The sequence below is a fragment of the Aedes albopictus genome, chromosome 2 (genome assembly GCF_035046485.1).
Source record: "Aedes albopictus strain Foshan chromosome 2, AalbF5, whole genome shotgun sequence".
Lineage (NCBI taxonomy): Eukaryota > Metazoa > Arthropoda > Insecta > Diptera > Culicidae > Aedes > Aedes albopictus.
The window spans coordinates 196,773,942-196,788,654 of NC_085137.1; the positions used below are offsets into that span (position 1 = coordinate 196,773,942).

Below are 14,713 nucleotides of genomic sequence, written 5' to 3' on the forward strand. Positions count from 1 at the left end.
CAAAATCAGGTATCATACCAAGACAAGGTATTGGTCGGTTATCCAGGTATTGAAAATAACTTATTTTGGTATTTTGTAGGTATTGATACAGTACCTCAATGAGTTATTGGTTTGGTGTTGAGGACTGCTTGAGGTATTATTCAATTATGGAAAAATCGCTATTTGTATGGAAAAACCGCTGATTATTATTTAGGTATTGTCACACCTGAAATCATTAATCACGCGTTATGCACAGAATACACACCAGTTATTATTTTAGGTATTTTACTTCTTATCCAGGGCTACTTAATACCTCATTCAGGTTGTAGGTATTCGGTTTTCCATACCTGAGTTAGTTATTCTTCAGCTATTTTCTCCTGCTCGGGTTGTGAAATTCTTGCAGATATCCCTGAAGAAATTCCTGGGTTTATTTCTGCAGGAGTTCCTCGAGGAGACTCTGGAGAAATTCTGGAGGAATCCCGGAAGTAATCCGGAAGTAATGCCTGTAGGGATTCCTGAGAGAAACACCAGAGGAACTCCTGAAGAAATCTCTAGAGGAGTTCCTAGAGGAATTTCTGGCGAAATATCCGGAGGAATTCCTGGGGGAATTTTTAGAGAAATACCTGCAGGAACTTCCAGAGGAATTCCGGGAAGAATTTCTGGATGAATGCCTGGTGAAATTTCTGGAGGAATCTTCTAAGAAATTCGAAGGGGAATACCAGGTGTAATTCCCGAAAAAATCTCAGATGGAATTCTTTGAGATATTCTGATGGTATCCTTTGAAGAGTTCGTGGAGGAATCCCTGTAGCAGTACCTGAAGAAATCCCTAGAGGATTCCCTTATGAAACTCCAGAAAAAAATCCCAGAAACAATTGCAAGAGGAATTCTTCAGGGAATATCTAAACAGTTCGTAGAGGAAATACTAAATAAATTTTTGGAGGAATTTCATAGAGAAAACAAGGAGAAATTCCTGAAGGAATCCTAAGAAGAGCTCCAGGGGGAATCTTTGTAGGAATTTTGAATGTAAGTTGTTCCAGAAAGAATTACTGAAGGAATTCCCGAGTGAAGTCCTGGCGAAATTCTTGGAGAAACTCCCTGGAGGTATACTAGAGAAATGAATACAGGGATTCCCGGAAGAATCTCTGGAGAAACTCTTGGATAAATATCTAGAATAATTTCTGGAGGAATTCTTAGAGGAATCTCTAGCGGCATTTCTGTATGAATCCTTGGCGGATTTTTAGAGGAATCCTTGCAGCAATTTCCAGAGGAATCCCTGAAAAAAATTGTGAAGGAATCCCTGTAGAAATTCGTGGAGGAATCCCAGGAAGAATTACTGAAGAAATCGCGCATGGGCTTCTTACAGAAATCTTGAAGGAATCCTAAGAAGAGTTCGTGGAGGAACTCATTGAGGAATCTCTGTTGCAGTCCTAAAGGAATCCCTGCAGGCAAGCATGGGAAAACTCATTCGCTCACCCGAATGCCGGCGATGCAAAATAGCAAAAAGAACGCCAACAACCCAATGCTGAGTGAAAGCACGGCGCACTAGGAACGAACGCAACCCGAACGGCTCGCCACCGACGTCACCGAAGCGAATCAGGAGAGAAACAAATAGAGTGCGATATGAATCAGCTTGCATCGGTGTAGGGTATATGGATCATTCCTTGGCCTAATTTGCAAACCGCCTTGACAATTTTGACCATAACTCATGAATTAATAGCACTAGAAATGATATGTTGACCCTATTACGCACTCTAGGCAATGCATGTTTCACCAATTGGAAGTAAACTAACGTAAATATTCAAGAATTTACTTAACTAAGTTGAAAAGATTCGATGTGATGGTATGCAACGTTGGTCTATGGTACAAAAATTGGCCTATTAGTGGATACAACGTTGGCCTATTGCTTTCCATGCACTAGAACCACTTATTATCTCATTTTCTCAATATTTCTGCTACAGTATTACCTCTGTTTGGTTACCAATCATACTTTCAAATTACATTTGCGCAGCCAAATTTTCAACAAACTGTAAAAAAATCACTTAAACTAAAGTTCTTTCTTATTAAGTAACGAAAACAATGCAACCCGATTATTGTGTTATATTTTTACAGTCACCGCACACAAAATCTATCTTTCTGTTCGTTCTTTCTGGTACTTGCGCAAGCAATGTTGTTGGCGTCACTTTATCGGTGTTTTTGACGTCACTTTACTGATGGGCCAAGATTTGGGTACATAGTGAAAAAAATGTCCTCAATATTCGGCCCACATGTAATTTGCAAAATAGTTATTATTCGTTAAAAACAAACATACAAATTCAAAATAGCATCTTTGACCGTCGCATCAAATGTTCAGTTATTGAAAAGGCATTTCGAAATATTCCAGAATCATGCCATTTATGATCATGTGTATAGACTACCCACTAAGCCGAAGAATCATGGCGTCTACAAAAGCTAAACAGAGTGACATTTTCATACAATTTTAATACTCCAAAGTGATAAAACTGAAACGAAATGTCACAGTTGTTTGGCGCAAAGCTTTTCCGATATCCAGTTCGGCGAGTTTGTTTGAGTTTTTGGTTAACGTTAAGATAGGCCGAACGAGGGGACTATGCCAACGAAGCATCCCGATACCCTATATGACAAGAACGTTCGTTCTCTCAACTACCGAGTGGCATTCGGCTGATTGAATCAAAACGCACTCACTGATTCAATTCCCAGTACTGAATGCTTCCACTGAACGCCAAATGAACGTTCCAGAATGAATGCTCTCGCACCCGACTCAGAACGAAAACATTCGTTCAATCTTGGTTCGTTCGCCTTCGGCACTCAGATTCGGTAGCGATTCATTCGGCCGTCGTTGCTTGCGTCGCTCGGTGCTCGGCGATTAGAAAGAATGGGCAATGAAAGTGGAAAGATTTTGCTTGGCTGGGGGAGAAGTATTGGGCTTGAGGTTTCAGTGGAATGAAATGCTGAGTTTGTTTAATTAACGAAAGAAACGGAACTTTATTAAACTACGTCTGTACACTTCGAATTCAGTTTTACTTTTGATAAAATGGCGCTCCATGCGCAATGATGCTGCTGCCACTAAAGACCCTCGAGAAAGAGGATGCAGCATAAAGAGTACACCTAAAAAGAGGTGTAGCGTGGCATGCTCGTTGTATATATCAACACTCCTCCTCAACGAACATTGCCAGCCTACGATGATAATCCCATCATACGTGCTAGTTTCTGCAGCTTGATTGAACCCACCGGTTTAGTGAGCACATCAGCCACCATATCCTCCGTTGGGCAGTACTGCAACTCCATGCTTCCGTCCTCACATAACTGCTTCACGAAATGCTGCTTCACTTCGATGTGCTTGGAGCGACGGCTCTTCCGATCCGACTTGACAAATTGGATACAGCTCTGATTGTCCTCCATCACCGTGACTGGACCTTCGACCTGCTCTCCCATGTCAGCCAACAAGCTCCGCAGCCAGATTAGCTCCTGACTAGCTTCGCTCAACGCCACGTACTCCGATTCCATCGAAGACAATGTGACGCAACTTTGCCTCCGACTGACCCACGATACTGCTCCTCCGGCGTAGTTGAAGACAAATCCGGTCGTAGACTTCCTCGTACCCGCGTCGCCGGCCCAATCGGCGTCCGAATAGCCGACCAGCTGTCCACCTGCGTCGCCGTATGACAGTTTCCACTCCTTCGTTGCCTTCAGGTAGCGAACAACACGTTTTGCCGCCACCCAATCCGCCTCGGATGGCGAACTCACTTTCCGGCCTAGTATCGCCACACTTGCTGCTACATCCGGCCTGGCACAGACGGAAATGTAGAGCAGCGCTCCAACGAGACTCCTGTACTCGTTGTCATCCGACAGTTTTGGACTTTCATCCTCCGAACTGGCGAAACCTTCTTCCATTGGCGTCTTTGCTCTCTTCGCTTCGCGGAGACCGAATCTATCCGCAACCCGGTCGATGTAACCTCCCACTGAAACACTGTACTTTCGGTCGTTGCGCTCAATCTTCAGCCCAAGAAAGTCACTAGGCTCCCCAAGATTTGTCACTTCAAAGTACCGCTTCAACTGTTCATACACCGAGTCAATTTGAGCTTCGTCTTCACAGCCAATCATAATATCGTCTACGTATACCAACAGATACACACGCTTCCCACTAACCACTTTGGTGTAGAGACACGGATCGGTAGCACTCTGTTCAAATCCCATTTCCACAAGCACACTATGCAGTCGCTGATTCCAGCACCGCGCAGACTGTTTGAGACCATAAATGCTCTTCTTCAACCGACAAACCATGCCATCCCTACCCTTCACTGCGAATCCAGGCGCCTGCCTCATGAAGATTTCCTCGTCCAAATCGCCGTACAAGTATGCCGTTTTCACGTCGAAGTGCTTCAACGTCATTCTCCGCTTGCTTGCCACGGCTAACAGCACCCGCAGGGTAGTGTGGCTAGTCACCGGTGCAAATACCTCGTCGTAATCGACACCGTACTTCTGAGAGTATCCCTGAGCCACTAGACGTGCCTTGTATTTGGTGATCTCGCCGGCCGCATTCCGCTTCAGCTTATACACCCAGCGACAACCAACTACCTTTCGTCCTTCAGGTGGATCGACGAGCTCCCACGTTCCGTTCTGCTGGTGAGATTTCAGCTCATCCACCATCGCTGCTTTCCACAAATCCTGCTTTTCACAGGTGACCGCTTCCTTCAACGTCTTCGGCTCAACTTCGTCCGGATCCAGCGATCCCGCAGCAAACAACTCTTCGATCAATCGTCGTGGTGGAACTCCCTTCGTGGACCGACTCGAGCGACGCGCTATCTCATCCAATGGGAACCCATGGAAGGATCCGTCCCCGTCGGAAACACTTTCGAACGAGTCGTTGTGACCTCTGGCTTCTTCAAACAGCTCTTCGTCTTCTTCAGCCGGATCCGGCTGGCGCCGCCGCTCATCTTCAGATGGCCACGTCACCGGTACTTCCAGTACTCCTCCTGTTTCGAGATCCTGTCGCTGAACAGCTTCCGCCGTAACGCATTGCTCCAGAAATTTGGCGTCCCTACTGATCGTAATCATATCCGTTCCTGGGTTCAAGAAACGATACGCCTTCCGACCGTCAGCGTAGCCAACGAACACCAGCTTCTCAGCTTTGTGGTCCAGCTTGCGTCGCTTTTCATTCGGAATATACACGTACGCTTCCGAACCGAAGACTCGCAAATGTCCGTAAGATGGTTTCTTCCCGTGCCACAGCTCGTACGGTGTCTTGGTCACGACGGACGATGGCAGACGATTCTGCAAGTAATTTGCAGTGCAAATCGCCTCGCCCCAGTACCGCTTCTGCAACTTCGACTCCGCTAGCATACACCGAAGCATCTCGACAAGATAACGATTCTTCCGTTCCGCGACGCCGTTCTGTTGCGGTGAGTATGGCGCCGTCACTTCGTGCACAATACCGCGCTCCGCGAAATACTTCCGTAACGAGTTACTCATATATTCGCCACCGCCGTCCGAACGAATCTTCTTTGGAAAATGTCCGAACTGATTCTTCACCAGACTACAAAATTCCCGGATCCGCTCTTCAGCGTCCGATTTTCGTCGCAACAGATACACGACACTGTACCGCGAATAATCATCCACGAGCACTATATAGAACCGGTTACCACTGGGTGTTTCTTCTTCCATCGGACCACCCAAGTCTGTGTGCACTAAACCTCCCACCGCGCTAGATTTACTGTCCGATACTTTTGGGAACGATTCACGAACCATTTTCCCCTCACAACACGGACCGCACACCGATTGTACTTCGCAAGGATCGATTTTCAATCCATGTCCAAGATTGTCCCGCACTATTTTGTCCACTGCCTGCACATCACGATGTCCGAGACGCCGATGCCACAGATGCTTACACAAGGCGGAATGCTTCGGATTCACAAGAAATGCCTTTTCCGGAGCCTGCTTCAAGTGGTACAATCCTCCTTTTCGTTGACCAACTAGCACTGATTCTTCTCCTTTCAGGATATAGCACTCCTTTTTCTCGAACAGAACCCGAAATCCCAAATCCGTGATTCTACTCACCGACAGCAAGTTGCCAGCAAGGGACGGTACGTGCAAAACGTTGTCGAGCCGCACTTTCGTTTTCGCACCATCCCCGTTGAACGAGACGAGCTTACCCGTACCGCTTCCAGACGATTTGATGGATTTTCCATCCGCCAAACAAACCGTCGTCGCTTTTGATTCATCCACACTTTCCAACAACGACACATCACTGGTCATGTGAGCCGTTGCCCCCGAATCCAGGTACCAGAAACTCGATCCGTCGGTTCTTCCCGCTGCCAGACACACTTCGAAATTGGATTCCGATTTGACGGCCACGTTTGCCTTCGCGCGATCGGACTTCTCCTTCTCACGCATGTCCTGGGCAAACTTTTTGCAATCACGCCGAATATGACCCGTCTTCTTGCAGTAATGGCACAAACGTTCCCTTTTCACTTTCGGTTTGTCTGCACTTTTCCACTCAACGGAACTGACCAACGCTTTATTGTCCCCGCGACACTCACTTTCGACGCGACGTCGACCCTCATCAAGCAGCTTACCTTTAACAAAGTCCACTGTAAGATCTGCATCCGGGCGACTTTCAAGTGCAACAATTAACCCATCGTACGACCGCGGCAGACTCGACAACATTAACGCGACGAACCAGTTGTCTTTCACTTCTTCGCCGAGTGCAGTCAGGCGAAGCCGCAATGCCGTCATCTGCTTCAGATGCTCGGCCATGCTGCCATCCTCTGCCATACGCATGGTAATCAGCTGACGCACCACGTGAATGATGCTTGAGAGAGATGAGCGCTCGTGGTAGTCCTTCAGCGCATCCCACATCTCTTTCGCCGTCTCCTTCGTCATGACATGAATCAGCTGCGTGTCCTCCAATGCCAGACCAATTAACGCCTGCGCCTTCTCGTCGTCCGAGATCCAGGCCGCATCCGCGGTTGTCGGTTTCGGATCGGTGACCACTTTCAGCAGCTTCTCCTTCGTCAGGAGCAAACGCATTTTAAACTTCCACACCGCGTAATTCCCGTCGTTTAACTTTTCGACCGTCGCTTTTGTGTCCGCCATCTTGTTTTTCACAAGCACTCCCGACGACACTCGACACGAAACAAAACGATTTTACCGGTGCTTCCGCGCTACAAATGTCCACAAAACTCACGCACTTCCAGCGCTAACTGGGCCAATAACCTATTGGGCTTGAGGTTTCAGTGGAATGAAATGCTGAGTTTGTTTAATTAACGAAAGAAACGGAACTTTATTAAACTACGTCTGTACACTTCGAATTCAGTTTTACTTTTGATAAAATGGCGCTCCATGCGCAATGATGCTGCTGCCACTAAAGACCCTCGAGAAAGAGGATGCAGCATAAAGAGTACACCTAAAAAGAGGTGTAGCGTGGCATGCTCGTTGTATATATCAACAAGAAGCACACTCGCATCAGATTGTGCGTGGATGTGAGTGAGGGATACGCAATAAATTAATGATTTTTTCCCATCCTTGCCTGCAGGAATTGCTGAAGAAACCTCAGAAGAAATGCGCCCAGGAATTTCTCCGGAAATTCTTTGAAATATTCCTACAGGAACTCTAATAAGCATTTCTCTAAGGCCTAATCTAATCCAAAAGTTCTGTCAAATATTCCTCCAAGAATCCCTTTAAAAATTTGTCCAGCGATTAAATAAAACCTCCTTCCCGTGACAGTAGTGGAGATTAGAAGATGAGGAGATCTCGGTCTCTAGTAGCAACGCACGTCATACTAACATACCTTCCCTTCTTCGATGACCGTAAGGCCGACGTGGCCGGCGCCGTTATCGACTTAATAAAATCGGGAATTTCCGAAAGTGCATAGAGTGGTAGCTACTCCCAAGCTCCGTTTGTTGGTACCTTGTGCAGTTTCGATTGTTCTGGTCAATCACGGAGTAGCAACAACGAATTGTACGGTCATCTATGCGCATGCTTATGCTCATAGATCACCAAGCTTATATTGCGCTTGTGGAAAACGTCCAACGATGCAAGCATTTCTGGTTATGAAGGTCGTAGGTCGTAAAATGATTGTGGTCGACGAAAATTTCCACAGCATTCCGTTTGCTTTTGTCTTTGAAATAGTTATTATCGTACTGATATTGGGGATGGTTGAGCTTTTTTTCCTGTCGTTTGTCGGGTGAAGATCACTGCGTCCAGATTTTAGAACTATTGTGATAATGGTTGGGCTTACTTTTCTTTGTTTTAGATATAAACAAGTTTTAAAAAGATAATATTTTAATAAAATAACATTTTTTTTTTTTTCACTGGTTAAAAAAATATCAAATTCAGTATAATTCTACAGCTCATGTGTAACCCTACATCACTACATTTGGTTAAGTTGCTTCAATTTTCTATCAAAAATGTTTTCACATGAACTTAAATAATTTCTTTGGCACTACGTTTCCCCTAAATTTTGACTAGTGCAATTTCTTGTTGGGATCGTACACGTTCGTCTCGACTCTGGCCAACTGCCAGTGTTGACCGACAATGTGATGCAACCACGAGCATTCACGATAAGTCGTTTCGAACTCTGCGCATGTTTGGTGGAACACCGGATACAGCTGGGGCAGTATTCCGTGATCCAGCGTCGGGAACATGTGGTGTAAACAGTGATCCCCAAAGCTGGTCAACACGGCAAATTGTGACCCCTTGACGTCAGCCCGGTCAATGACGGCCGCAATCTGGTAGATTCCGAAGTCGATTTCGTCACTGGAAAAAAAAGATGATTATAGTTATTTATGTAACGAGTTGCAAAAAGTTGATTTTTTCAGCACGAGTCGTACATTTATCCAACGAGGCTTGCCGAGTTGGATAAATACGAAAAGTGCTGAAAAAATCGAGTTTTGCAACGAGTTCCATACTAGTTATTTATGTAACAAGTTGCAAAAAGTTGATTTTTTCAGCACGAGTCGTACATTTATCCAACGAGGCTTGCCGAGTTGGATAAATACGAAGAGTGCTGAAAAATCGAGTTTTGCAACGAGTTCCATACAAAATTTTATGCAATGATTTTTTCATAATGCAACCCATTTGAGTTGCATAATGTTCATAATGCAACTCAAATGAGTTGCATTATGAACATTATGCAACTATTTTTCATTATGCAACTCATTTCAGTTGCATAATGAACCAGTTCGGAAAAATTGGCCATTATGAAACCAAAATGGGTTATATAAAATATAAATTATGATACTGAATTGCATAAAAAAATTTATGCAATGATTTTTTTCATAATGCAACCCATTTGAGTTGCATAATGTTCATAATGCAACTCAAATGAGTTGCATTATGAACATTATACAACTATTTTTCATTATGCAACTCATTTCAGTTGCATAATGAACCAGTTCGGAAAAAATGGCCATTATAATACCAAAATGAGTTATATAAAATACAAATTACGATACTGAATTGCATAAAAAAATTTATGCAATGATTTTTTTCATAATGCAACTCATTTGAGTTGCACAATGTTCATAATGCAACTCAAATGAGTTGCATTATGAACATTATACAACTAGTTTTCATTATGCAACTCATTTCAGTTGCATAATGAGCCAGTTCGGAAAATTTGGCCATTATGATAACAAAATGAGTTATATAAAATGTAAATTATGATACTGAATTGCATAAAATCGTTTTTTTTTTTGAAATATCGCTCTAACTAAAGAGTACTAGTTAGCACACTTACGGTAGCTTATCCCCCGAGTGGAATGCCTCCGGGTGATGATGGGCGGCATTCAGTCCGATTACACCGAATCCAAAGCTGGCAACCATCACGATGAAGATCCACATCTTCAGCACTGCGCCCAAACTGGTGGAATCGCTCAGGTACATGAAGGTTGGCAAAATGAACGTGATCAAATCATCCGCGAAGAAGGTGCACTTCCCAGTCTGGATCGTTTCGATTACTCTGCGAGGTGAGAAACAAATGTAAATATTGTTCTCTTGTTGAATGGAAGCACTCAAGGTATACCTACCTTTTCAAAAACTCTCCCATGAATATGAACGAGTAAACGATGGGTCCATAGATCCAGGAACCATAACGCTGGAATGTGCCCTTGATGTCAGGATTTGGTAACCAACATAACATAGGTTCAAAGTAGGAAATCTCCAAATCAAGGATCGAGTTCGGATAGTGATGGTGCGATATTGCATGCGATACGCGCCATTCCCTGAAATGACATTAGAGGGTATTAGATATCGAAGCAATAATAAGTAGAGGAAGTGTCGAATTCGGCCTATTATGGGGTTATAACTTAAAGATACCTTGAGAAGGATTAAAAAATCAATCTTTTTGCCTTTCGCGTACACTAAGTGTACTGGAAAGGCTATATGTTCTCTCAAACATCGATTTTTCGAAAAAAAAAAACGCTCGGAGGATCAACTCACATATACCAATCAACTCAGTTCCATGATTTGAGATGTTGTCTGTATGTGTGTATGTATGTGTTTATGTGTGTATGTCTGTGCGCAAAATAAGTTCACTCGCTTTTAAGGCACTTCCCATTGACAGATTTTTTGGATTATAGCTCTAATCGAACCGGAATTGCTCCGTATTGTTTGCTATTTAAAATGGTCCGGATCGGTCAAGGCTTTCCGGAGTTATGGCCATTTCAGTGATCCGGACCAACACCGGTAGAACTGGCCGTATATAAAACTGAACAATCCCCATCATACGACACATCATTTTTGTAACCTTTAGCATGGTTGACGAATTTTATGCGGAAATCAACACTGGAGACCATAAATTTCATAACGTCGGCCCAAAATTCAAGATGGCAGCCTAATATTTAAGATGGCGGGTTTAAATTCAAGATGGTGGCTGTTTTATGGTGTTTTAGGCTCTATAACCATGCAATAGGGTATATTTGGTATGAGGAAGAAGTCTGGACTACAAAAATGGCTACCAGAATATCCAAGATGGCAACCAAAATCCAAGATAACGGCTCCAAATTCAAGATGGCGGCTGTATAATGGAATTTTAGGCTCTAAAACCATGCAATACATAAGTGATCCCTTTCCGGAACACGCTCCCCTCCAAAATTTAAACAGACATTCATACGTTTTATCCCTCTATGTTCTGCCTTTCAACAGTAGTTTGATGATGATCTTAAATGAATTGGTCCATATTTGACCGTTAGATAATGAGAGCAAGTTCAGCGCGAAATGGGGCTGGCAAAATCGGATCCGTACTGTATGGGTATATTTGGTATGAGGAAGAAGTCTAGACTCCAAAAGTGGAGACCACAACATGCAATATGGCGGCCTAAATTCCAAAATGGCGGCTGTTTAATTGTGTTTTAGGCTCTAAAACCATGTAATATGCATGGTTCTGCATGAAAAAAAAAACATTTGGTATGGGGAAGATGTCCGGAGTCCAAAAATGTCGACCAAAACATCCAAGATGGCGCCCTAAAATACAAGATGGTGACTCAAAATTCAAGATGGCCGCTGTTTAACGGAATTTTAGGACCTACAACTAAGCAATATGGGGATATACATATGTTATGGGGAATATGTCAGGAGTCCAAAAATGACGACCAGAATATCCTAGATAGCGGTCTAAAATGCAATATGTCGGCTCCAAATTCCATTTCACGGATGTTTAATGGTGTTTTAGGTTATAGGGGTATATTTGGTATGGGGAATATGACCGGAGTTCAAAATTGGCGACCAGAGTATCCTAGATGGCATCTCAAAATAGACGGTGGCTATTTAATGGAATTTTTGGCTCTAAAATCTAAAAATGGGTATATTTGATACGTGCAAGATGCCCGGAGTCCAAAAATTGTAGCCAGAATATCCGTGATGGTGGTCTAAAATCTGAGATGTCGTCCCAAAACTCAAGATGATGGCTTTTCAATGGTGTTTTAGGCTAATACATCATTCAATATGGGTATTTTTGGGGCCGTTCGTAAACCACGTAGACTTTTTGGGGGAGGGGGGAGGGGGGTTCTGGCCAAAGTCTACGCTCCATACAAATTTCAAATTTTTTGTACGGACAAAAGTCTACGAGGGGAGAGAGGGGGTCTGAAATGGCCAAATTTTGGTCTACGTGGTTTATGAACAGCCCCTTTGGTATAGGGAGGATATCCGGAGTCAAAAAATAGCAACCCAATTAATCAACTTAAAAGAACTTAAATCCAGAATGGTGGCTCAAAATTGAAGGTTGCGACTTTTTTAATGTTTAAGGCTCAAGCATTAAAATCCAGATAGACGTTATGATTAATGGTGCCATGAAATGGATTTTTGTTAAACACATGAAAGTGTGATATTCATCAACATGTCACTTAAGCTTTGTTGAAATTGGTATTCGAAAGCACAAGAAAGGCGCCATCACCGCTAGGTGGATTAATTAGGGTTTTTTGTACATTTATTCCCTCAAAACAAATTCAATTCCTCCAGGGAGGCTATCAGGTAGCTATCTAGGAATTAATTCAAAAATTAGTCAAAGGATTCCTTCCGACATTTTTCCAAGGTTTTTTTAGAAAATCTTATCTTTAGAAATTCGATCAAAGTTTCCCTTAGAATATCATCTGTAGATTCTTTTAGATACAGGCATTTTCCACGAACTACTCCAGGAATTCCTGCAAGAATTACTCCATGAATTCTATTGGGAATTTGTGCTGAAATTTCTCCAGAATTATGTGGAAAATATGATTTCTTATTGAGCTAGTGTTAGTGAAATTATTGAGATGTAAAATGTGTTCATACTTGTACTTGTATAAGATAAATATTTTTCTCTTAAAATTAAAGAAATAAAAGAAATACACAAATGAAAAAAAACTATAAAAAATCGGGGGAATAAATACAAACTTTAGCAAATTAGGAGTTTCTAATTGTCGTGGGGCGCCAACCTGGATGCTTGCCAAGGGCGCCATGGGACCACGCTACGGCTCTGATGGTGACCAGAATATTCAAGAAGGTGGATTAAAACCAAAAATGGCGACTGGCAATTCGAGATGGCAGCTATTGTGTGAAGTTTTGAAATATGGCGACCAACATATCTAAGATGCCGACCGAAAACTTAAGATGGCGGAGTTTTAGCCTCTAAAACTATGCATTTTGTGTATATTTGGTATGGAGAAAATGTCCGTAGTCCAAAAATGGTGACCAGGATATCCAAGATGACTACCCAAAATCAAAGATGGCGACTAAAAATTCAAGACTGTTTCAAGAAGTTTGAGGCTCTAAAATCATGCAGTATAGGGATAATTTGGTATAGGGATCAGAAATGGGGACCATTGGTGGTTGTTTTGAAAAATTTTAGGCTCTAATACCATGTAATATGGGTACACAGTAATCTTCCGATTTTATCATTGTCTTTGCGCGACAGCAGGGCTGGAAATCTCATCAAAGTGTAAAAACGCAGTGAGCCACTGGCTGCGCGCATTCAATACAAACGAATGTGCTGCGTGCGGATGCTCATTCTCACGGATCTTTTGCTCTTTGAGGCACACTGCGTTTTGGCGCAGTGCGTAATGTATCTGTTTCACGCAAAGAGTTAAGGACACATGATGCACGCATACTCATTGCGCTGCTCATTGCGCAGTTGGTATGACAGAAATCACAGATAAACGAACGTAACACTGACGAACATTTCTTCCAATATATCTCAGGATCCTGATAACTTACAGAGTTGGTGTTTTCGGCATAATTATTAGGCTGGTCAAGGGCCTAAAGGTTATGGATCGTTTAATTCAGTATTCCACCACTAGGTGGTGCTAGAGGTCAAACAAATTTTATATTTCATATATCTCAGGACCCTGACCACTTAGAAAGTTGGTGTCTTCGGCAATGTTGTTTGGTAAATCAAGGGCTCAAAGTAAATGGACCACTTGTTTCGAAACTCCGCCACTAGGCGGCGCTAGTTACATATTTGCAAGATCATGAAAATGATTGATTTTTTTCATTAAGTATTCAACATGCTGTAATTTTGTTTTCTTTGAACATATTCAAGTCAAGTCAAATGTTTTACAAAGACCAATATGTTAGCCGTAAATGTGCAAAATTTCATTTCATTCGGTTCACTAAATTCTGAGATATAGCAGATTAATGAAAAATACTCAAATATGAATCATTTAACTAGAATCGCTCTAACTTCATGTAAAATTATCCAATCAAACCCAAATTTGTACCATTTAGAGCTAACTAGTTGTGCAAAAAGCGATAAAAATTTGAGAATGTTTGGTGCACTTAATAAAAAGTTACAGCTTGCTGAATTTTTCTGCGATAAATAATAAAAGTTGTTTGCTTCTGCTCATTTTTAACTAGCGCCACCTAGTGGTAGAATATTGAAATAATTTACCAATCAACGGAAAGGCCTTAAACAACCAAACAACATTGCCGAAGACACCATCTTTCTAAGTGATCAGAGTCCTGAGATATATGAAATATAAAATTTGTTTGACCTCTAGCACCACCTAGTGGTGGAATTCTGAATCAAACGATCCATAACCTTTAGGCCCTTGATCAGCCTAACAACTTAACTGAAAACATCAATTCTCAAAGTAATCAGGATCTTGACAAATATAGGAAGCAAATTTCGACAGTGTTACGTCTGTTTGTCTCTGATTTCGCTTCGTTTCGCCTCACTCATTGTCAATTTACTTTCACACTCTTTCACAGTGAGCAGAACAAATAACGCAGTGTGTAATGGCAAACTGCT

The 14,713-nt window shown here is 42.6% G+C and overlaps 1 protein-coding gene across 1 annotated transcript in view; it reads right to left on the minus strand.

The window, feature by feature from the left end:
- Positions 1 to 8,259: 8,259 nt before the first annotated feature.
- The window catches only part of LOC109429398 (cytochrome b5-related protein), a 52,265-nt gene continuing 45,811 nt past the window's right edge, over positions 8,260 to 14,713 (minus strand). Inside the window, exons 4-6 of the mRNA XM_019705346.3 lie at positions 10,023 to 10,217; positions 9,734 to 9,955; positions 8,260 to 8,751 (exon numbers count right to left, since the gene is read on the minus strand). Coding sequence (XP_019560891.2) covers positions 8,460 to 8,751; positions 9,734 to 9,955; positions 10,023 to 10,217 — 709 coding nt within the window. The 3' untranslated portion in view covers positions 8,260 to 8,459. The remainder of the gene's footprint in view (positions 8,752 to 9,733; positions 9,956 to 10,022; positions 10,218 to 14,713) is intronic.